Raw genomic sequence first — 9,334 nt, 5'->3', positions numbered from 1 at the left:
TCATGTTTTAAATTGAGAAAGTAAATGCTTTGAGCATATTCCATGCATCATATGTAATAGGTTGAGTGCACTAGAATACACTAATGTGACGCATTGCATTATCTATGCTTGTACGGATCGGACATAGTTTTGGATTCACTAGCCCTCCGAGTAAAGTCCTAAGGAGCCCTGAGAGGGCCGGGCATAGAGCACCATAGGGTGCGTAGAGAAGTCCTGAGTAGCTCCTTCGCGGGCCGGGCACAGAACAGAGGGAATTTTGAATCTGTCCGTCTGAGATGGGTGATTTACTTGTGATGTGATGCATTCCATGTGAGCATGTTTTATTAACATGTTTTATCAACATGTTTTATCTGTTCTACTCACTGGGCTAGTATAGCTCATCCCTCTCCTTTAACCCCAGTCTTGCAGGATCAGAGTCAGAGGGAAGTCAGCAGGGTACAGGAAGAGTAAAGAATGTTGTAATAGCATAGTGTGGACATGTAATTTTGTAAAGAAATGGTTTAGTATGGTATAGTGTAGAGTATTGTGCTTGACCCATGTTGTAAATCCTTTTTGTATACATGGTCTCTTTATGAATGTTTTTATCAGTATGTTGCAAAACCAGGCTTAACAGAGAGTTGAACCCGTCTAGAGCAAGCTCTAGTAAGGGGTTTTATAGTACAGAGATAGTGCATGCACAGGTTGAGCCTTGGTTCAGAGTATCAGTTTTATGTTTTTACAGCATCATGTATGGGATTTTACAGGTACACAGAGAGTATAGCAGGTTTGCTACGGGTCCCGGCGACCTTAAGTCGACCTGGATCCTAGCGCCGGTAGCGGTCCGATTTTCGGGTCGTTACAATCTTGCAGCCCCATGATCTCAAGACTTATCTCAATCTTTTCTTTCTAAAGCATGAAATCTCCTATCCCATCAAACTTCTCAACATCAAGTTTCTACATTATCACGCCATTCCTTTCTCAACTAGGCTTCAAGAAAATTGACTGGTGACGAACCTCCTTGCTGACAAACCATGCTTTAATACTATTTGTTGTTGCTTGAGGCTTAAACTCTGATTTCCAGTGAGCGAGGTAACAGAAACAGGATAAAAAAAAAAAGAAAAGAAAGAAAAACTGAGAAGAAGAAAACACAGTGAGATTTATGAGTTCGGATCGATCTTTTAGGGATTATCCTACGTCATATAAAAGGAAATCCTTTATTCACGATGAGTTACAGAAAAGAGAACAACCATACAAGCACAAACTCGATTACAAATCAACAATTGCGGAAAAAACAATCTTGGCGCCTTTTCTCTTTGCACACCTTTTCACGCTAAAAATAGAGGAACGTTTGTTCCTTAAATAACATATTCAACTATCTTGGCCCCCATGTAAAAGACTAAAAAGCTCTTCAGTTCTTTTAAATGAAGCTGGGTAAACAAAATATCATCGTTCCTCTTAATCCTCTTAGACGTTCCGAACACTTTAAAAAAATTGTATATTCTTAGCTTTCAAGGACTCCAGCTCTTCTTTCATCAAGCCTGCTTCCATCAGACAGATCGACCTTTCCTTTTGGCAGGTCGACTATTGGTCGTCTGATCTCTCTATTTCAATCCAAAAGTTTTGAGCCTTTTTAAAAAATTCGAGTATTAGCCCTTCACATCTGATGTATATAATTCTAATTCTATTCTAACAAAATAAAAAAGACATATAAAAAATTGCAATTTTCTAATTCTATCATCTCTCCAAAGGCTTTTCATTATACAAAAGAAATAGCTAGCTGTACAGAAATTAATACTCGGCATGCAAAAAACCATATTTTGCAAATTTTTATCCAAGAAATAGAGAAAAGAAAAATCCATTAATTTGAAAAAATGAAAAGAGAATTCAATAGCCATTAGATTGGATATTTTTATTGAGATTTGTCCATAATTAATCCAAGTACACATATTAAATGGACAAATGTTTAATCTAATGGTTGCCAAACTCATTCTTGCATCAACTCGTCTTCTCCATAGTCTTACCCCAAGACGAAAATTTTGTTATAATTATTTTCCAGAATTGCTAGTATCCATGCAAAATCGAACACCACTTGTTCTTGAACCAGCGAAAGCTATCTCTGACAGAAGCCTTCATTTGGCCTTCAACGGCATAGGACTTGTACTTGGTAACTCGCCTTTGCCTCTTCACTTCAGCATCGCTAAAACTCCATGACGAGGGATATGTGTTTGCTTTCTTTTTCTGATTCCATGCAGATCCTGTTGATTTTGAACATTTATGGTAACGAGGAGGAGGTGGAGGAGGAGGATGAGGATGAGGTTGCCGTTTTGGCGGTGGGATTCTTACATCATCTCCTGGTAAACCGCTGCAGGGTCTGGCTTCAAACTGAATGTCTTCATTGCAATTCCTCCAATGAGCTTCCCTGAACTCTTCCATGTCTTTCGTACTTTCTGCCAGACTCATTTTTCCCGGAAAGAGACAGAAAGAGAAAGAATGGGGAAACGGGTATGCGTTATATGGAGGTTGGCCTTTTTTTCTTTGCTAGAGACTCATTTGGCGAAGAGAGACTAAGAAAGGATTAAATGGGTGGAAGCTTTTATGGTTATGTAATTATCATGAAAGGATTAAATGGGTGGAAGCTTTTATGGTTATATAATTATCATGATTTTTTGTGAGGGGGAAATTAAAAGTTTTTTTCTTTTTTTTGCCATTTCAAAAAAACAAAAGTTTTTTTTTTGTGATAACTAATTAAGGATACAGCGAAATAATACAGGGTGGAGTTTGGAGGAAATAATATTCTATTTTTAATATATGATCTTTATTTGTTTGATGGTGGAGGCTATTGGCTTTTGAGATAATATTAATTTTTTCCTCTAACTAGGTTTAAGCTCTCAAAGAATAATGAGATTAATCCTGAGATGCCAGCTTTTTCTAGTTAACTGTTAGAAAATATAATTATGTAAATATTTACAAAAGGCCATGTTTGCTTTTACTATTTGTACAACAAATGACAACAAGGGAGCACATGATTTGACTAGTTGACCATAACCATCAACCCTAGGTAGAGTGTTTTGTGTGCATTATTGAGTTCAATTCGGGGGAATTTGCAATTCCTAGATGCTTCATGTGTCAACTTAATTAATTTCTGTCATTTGTTCTTGTCTGATTGGAATTTCCATCACAACATAAACACTCTCTTTCAATGTCAATTCTGGAGGGATTAATAATATAATTGGTTTTTTGTTCTCGTTCAATTCTAGGCCCTCCATTCTTATATTAAAATTTCTCACCCTACCCACAAAAATTTGGCCAGCTTGCTAATTCTTCATTAGACCCAGATGCCATCTTGTCTCACTCTCTCTCTCCACCTGGAATCACACCTTTTTTTTTTTTTTACTTTGTTATGTTTATACAATTTTGTTGAAGGATCTATTCCATTTTGCCTCTTCATCAAACAAGGCCTGTTCTCTGCTGATGGAGTCTTTTCGTTACTAACTGTGTCTCTTGCTTCCCGGTAATACTTGACACTACTGCTTTCACAAACAATATCCTGACAGCAGTGGGTTCAGTTTTAGTCCGACTTTTTACTTATTTTAAAAAATATTTTTGATAATTTTAATAGGATATGAAGATATAAATATCTTTTTTTAATATTATACTTTCCTTTTCTTTTACATATTTAACAACCTTTCTAAAATTCTATTTAAGATTGTGATTCTCATTTGATTATATATAAAATATTTTATTTTTAAATTATATATTTGTGATAATTGAAATAATAATATCAAACCAGTCCTTCGTGGTCTTATTGAATCACCAAATATAATCTGGTTCCGATGGCCCAAATAGACTGCAAAGGGCAAAAATTGAATCAATTTTAAAATTAATTCAATATTTAACTTCAGTTTTTTCTTTTAAAAGTTAAATAAAAGCGATAAATCTTCAAAATAAGAAAAGAATTTGTAAGTGAAAGAAGAGGGCAGGCAAGTCTTCTGTTAAAAATGAAAAGCCCAAAGGCATTAGAACTACAATAAATATTTCGAAACCTCAACTCATTTTGCACTCTTACTCTCTACCCACCGTGCTGCCTTGCCTCCCAATCAAATATCTACTCAATCAATCGCTAGGGTTTGCTTCGCTGTATCTCAAATCAAAACCACAACCTTCTTCTTAAGCTTTCTAGTTAATCATGTCGTTGAGGCCCAGCGCTAGAACCGAGGTTCGCCGGAACCGTTACAAGGTCGCGGTCGACGCCGATGAAGGTCGGCGGAGGAGAGAGGACAACATGGTGGAGATCCGAAAGAGCAAGCGCGAAGAGAGCTTGCAGAAGAAGCGCCGTGAAGGCCTTCAGGCTCAGCAGTTCCCTCCCACTGTCATTTCTTCTACCATGGAAAAGAAGGTGTCTACTATTCATACTCTGAATTCATTTGAGTTAGGGTTTCGGGTGTTTTGCTGTGAACTTTGTGGGTTTTTATAACCGAAGCTTGGGATTCATGTTTTTGGATTTATATTGTTTTTTGACGGTTGTCATTTTTCCTTAAATTCCAGTTAGAAAGTTTGCCTTCAATGGTCGCTGGCGTTTGGTCTGATGATGGCAGCTTGCAGCTGGAAGCCACCACTCAGTTTCGGAAACTGCTTTCAATTGGTATTTATGCATTTGTAAATTGCTTCTTAATGCCTTGATTTGCTGCGACTAAATTTCTAAAACTAATAATATCAGAACGAAGTCCTCCAATTGAGGAAGTCATACAATCTGGGGTTGTTCCTCGATTTGTTGAGTTTCTTGTGAGGGAAGATTTTCCTCAACTCCAGGTCCGATTTTGTACTTTAAAGCAGTTTATTATATTTGTATCGTCATTAATTTTAAACTAGAGTGGCTTGCTGATACGTATCTATTTGTGCCAAAACATGGAACCTGTACAGTTTGAGGCTGCTTGGGCCCTCACAAACATTGCCTCTGGAACTTCAGAGAACACTAGGGTGGTAATTGATCAGGGTGCAGTTCCAATATTTGTAAAGCTTCTTGCTTCTCCCAGTGATGATGTTCGAGAGCAGGTATGTAATATTTATTGCTGCTCCAGTTATTGCAATTGATTTGTTGGGTGTGATTAGGGAAAGCATTTGGGGATTCTAAAATTATCCTTTGTGAAACTGTAGGCTGTGTGGGCATTGGGAAATATTGCTGGTGACTCCCCAAAATGTCGTGATCTTGTTCTCAGCCATGGAGCACTACTTCCCCTGTTGGCTCAGCTGAATGAGCACGCAAAGCTCTCAATGCTGAGGAACGCAACCTGGACACTATCAAACTTCTGCAGGGGCAAGCCACAGCCTCCATTTGAACAGGTTATTTTTTGCTTCTGGGAATTATTAGGCATGAATTGGATTTTTGTTTTAGCTTTTCTTCAGAGTTCACAACTCATGCAATTTGATGGGCAGGTGAGACCAGCACTTCCAGCACTTGAACGTCTTGTACATTCAACTGATGAAGAAGTTTTAACTGATGCCTGTTGGGCACAATCATATCTTTCTGACGGTACAAATGACAAAATCCAAGCTGTGATTGAGGCAGGTGTCTGTCCCCGACTTATTGAGCTCCTCCTGTGAGTAACATTTTATCAATTGCTTCATTTAGTTTCTTTTGTCCCATACTATGAACTTGGTGGTTTAATGTATTTGTACTGTTTCAGCCATCCATCTCCATCAGTTCTTGTTCCTGCCCTTCGTACTGTTGGAAATATTGTGACTGGGGATGACATCCAGACACAGGTATCATTGTTTTTCAATAGAAATTAGATTTTACAATTGCAATTTTCTTTTTTCTATCGGGTAAATATTGTTAATTGTTCATAAAATTCATTTATGGTATTAAAAGTGCAAAATTAAGCTATTTGAACAAAAACAAAAGAAATAGCATCAATGGGATAAGAATCATAAAGAACTTCCTATGGCATCACTTGTTTAATTAACTTGTGAACCATTGGAAATGGTAGGTCTTTATATGCTACAGGGTAGGTTATAAAAGACTAAGGAATTTGGAAGCTTTTGGCTGATGGTTGTAGGATTTTGATAAGGCCCCAGATTGTGTATCACATCATGGGATGGTTGTGAGTAGGGGTGAGCATTCGGTCGGTTCGGTTTTGGTTTTGAATCGAACCGAATAAACCGAAAATCAAAATTTTAGTGTTTATGAAAACCGAACCGAACCGATTTTGGTCAGAAACCGAACCGAACCGGTCTGATTCGGTTCGATTCGGTTCGGTTTTATCGGTTTCGATTTTTAATAATTTTTTTATTTTTTACACTTTATTTTTAATATTTTAAAATTTAATTAAAATATTTTAATCTTAATATGATTTAATTTCTCTATATTATTGAAAAAACATATTATTATCACTAGTCGGTTCGGTTCGGTTTTTTCGGTTTTTTTTTATCAAAACCGAACCGAACCGAAATAATCAAAATTTTTGAAATTAAAAACCAAACCGAACCGAAATGTATAAAAAACCAAACCAAATTTTTAAATCGGTTCGGTTCTGTCGGTTTTTTCGATTTGAACCGAATACTGCTCACCCCTAGTTGTGAGCAAAAGGTGACTTAGCCTTGTTGTTTCCTCAAGCGTCGGCGATACTCAATTCAAGCTCATCAGGGAGCTCGCAATCTGTGTATAAACAAAGGACTAGACTGAAATTCCTTTCCTCTATTCTTATTCCTTTCTATGTATAAATTCACATATGGTGGATCATTATTTTTGGGAATTTCAATTGATTTCTTAATTGACTCCTATAATTTAAAATTCTAAATTAGAACATAAGAATATATTACTGCCTAAACTGGTCCTCCCTTGCTGCTCTGCCTGTATCATCAGCCTCTTGTGTGAAAGCAAAAGCTTGTCCTCAGGCAAGAAAGATGATCTAACTAAATCAGCTGATGATGCGTATGCTTTTGTTAATATGAGTAGCCCAATCAATTCTTGTTCTGTCTAAATCTAACTCTCTGGATAAATTTAGTTTTAAGATTTGTGGTTGTGTTGTGACTGTTTTGCATCTATACTTGTAATATTGTTCTTCACATGTTTGATGGCTAACTTTGTTGGGTTTCTTGTTCTTAGTGTGTAATAAACAATGGTGCACTGCCATATCTTCTAAGCCTGTTGACTCATAATCATAAAAAGAGCATTAAGAAAGAAGCTTGCTGGACCATCTCAAATATTACAGCTGGAAACAACCAACAAATTCAGGCAAGTTTTTACGGCTTAGGAAGTTCATGCTTTAAGCTATTGTATTTTTATGCAACTTGATTTAAAGTTCTAGACTTCTGCTGATCATAATTTAGAAGTACTGTCATACTTGTTTTATGTGTACGTCTACACAAAACCATTTAGCTCTATTTGTTGAATATGAATTGCACATGTGCATGGCCTTAGTCTTGATCTTTTGGAATGTAGGCTGTAATTGATGCTGGCTTAATCGGCCCCCTGGTTAACTTGCTTCAAAATGCTGAGTTTGACATAAAGAAAGAAGCTGCATGGGCAATTTCAAATGCTACTTCTGGTGGTACTCAAGACCAACTCAAGTATGTGTTGTTTGTTGGATTGTGTTGTGCCATTATTGCTTACTTTCTCAACCTTTTTGTATTACTTCCCTCATTAAACAATAAAATTTATTGTTCTGTATGACAGGTACTTGGTGAGTCAAGGGTGCATAAAACCTTTATGTGATCTCCTTGTCTGTCCTGATCCAAGGATTGTCACTGTATGTCTCGAAGGGTTAGAGAACATTCTGAAGGTTGGAGAAGCTGAAAAGAATTTGGGAAGCAGTGGAGATTATAATATGTATGCCCAGATGATAGATGATGCTGAGGGTTTAGAAAAGATTGAAAATCTACAGAGTCATGACAATAATGAGATTTATGAGAAGGCAGTGAAGGTTCTTGAGACATATTGGTTAGAGGAAGATGATGAGTCTTTACCTCCAGGTGATGGTTCCCAGCAAGGCTTTCAGTTTGGTGGAAATGATCCCTCTGCTCCATCTGGTGGATTCAACTTTAGCTAAAGGTATATGGCACTTATAAGAATGAATATGTGCATATAATAGAATGACTTTGTGCATATATACTCATCTTTAAATTATTACCTATAAATTATGAAGATCTGCAATACAAACTTTCCCCTCATTGGCTTTTAACTTGTATGATGAAGCAATTAATGTCTCTTGATTAGGTTTTATTCATTTGGTTTACAAAATTTACTGGGAGCTTGATATGGGCAAATCACAATGTAGGTGGGAAATGTTGGATAAAGTTCAGTCTGAGTCTCCGTCACAACACCTTGTGTTAATTTACAGTTTGGTGTCATATATGCATTGTTGTTAAAGTGGTGCATTATTCTATGTCCATGGCTCGCCTATTGTTGTTGAAGTGGACACACCTAGACCAAAAATACTATAGGATGGTGTGCTGTGAAAGGTAGTCAGAGAGAGTTACTGTTCGCATGAGCATGGCCTCCTCACATGAACCACTGAATGCGTATGCTGCTGTTCCAGTGGAGGTGTAGTAGTATGCAGCATTGGTCCTTATTTTTGCAGTATTGGTTGTACTAGTAATTTGCACACCGGAGATGCTCATTTTATCTTCGATTGCGTGAATACGTTACTTTGTAAACCTTATATTCTCGATTTATTTCAAGGGAAAACAATTTGATTTAGTCGTGATTTTTTTTCTTGTGGGATCATTTTGTCATAATTATTGCTGTTAAATTTTGATTTGAATGGATTCTTGATATTGTTTTGAACAATTGTAGTCCAACACCTTGCATGCGAGTCTTCGTTGTGTATTGCTGTGTGAACCATAGTATTGTCCATGCTTATGTTGGAAAGACATAGTGGACCAACAAGCTACAGAAGAAGGGCCGAACATCTTTAACATTTGTTGTAAGATTTGCTCATATGTGGTCCAATAGCAAGTGTCACTCCTTAGTTTGGGCATTGGGATTCATGGTTTGTACTTTTGGCTGCTGGCATGGACTCATGTAGAATTCATTATGTGGTGGCAGTTTGCTCTTAAATGTGGGTCGTTTCCAATACGGAAGTTAGAGAAGAAAACTTTATGAAAAAGTCAAATTCTTATAGCCCATCAATGTTGTTTTTATCATTTAATAAATGACCAAATCTTTTTCCATCAAAATTTATTTTTACTCGAGGCTCTGCGGCTTTTGTCAAATAGGGGTTATATTAATTTTTATTTATGAATTTGGAATTGGGAGAAAAGAATTTAGAGTTTTAGGTTTTACTGCTGAGTGGTAGTGAGAAATTGTGTGTGGTGTTTGTTTGAGTAGCGTCAGGTCTTGGCACCGCTTAAATAA

General features: G+C 36.9%; 1 protein-coding gene across 1 annotated transcript; it reads left to right on the top strand.

The window, feature by feature from the left end:
• Positions 1–3,972: 3,972 nt before the first annotated feature.
• On the top strand, positions 3,973–8,682 carry LOC110611817 (importin subunit alpha-2). Its single transcript, XM_021752312.2, has 11 exons — positions 3,973–4,375; positions 4,525–4,621; positions 4,697–4,788; positions 4,900–5,031; positions 5,134–5,319; positions 5,413–5,576; positions 5,664–5,742; positions 7,085–7,213; positions 7,421–7,548; positions 7,655–8,029; positions 8,256–8,682. The coding sequence occupies exons 1-10, from the start codon at positions 4,166–4,168 to the stop codon at positions 8,025–8,027; spliced, it is 1,590 nt and encodes a 529-aa protein (XP_021608004.1). The 5' UTR covers positions 3,973–4,165; the 3' UTR covers positions 8,028–8,029; positions 8,256–8,682.
• The last annotated feature ends 652 nt before the right edge of the window (positions 8,683–9,334 follow it).

Source organism: Manihot esculenta, chromosome 3, assembly GCF_001659605.2.
Source record: "Manihot esculenta cultivar AM560-2 chromosome 3, M.esculenta_v8, whole genome shotgun sequence".
Classification (NCBI taxonomy): Eukaryota; Viridiplantae; Streptophyta; class Magnoliopsida; order Malpighiales; family Euphorbiaceae; genus Manihot; species Manihot esculenta.
Note: the sequence above shows the minus strand (reverse complement) of the source record. Positions and strands in the feature narration are given on the sequence as shown.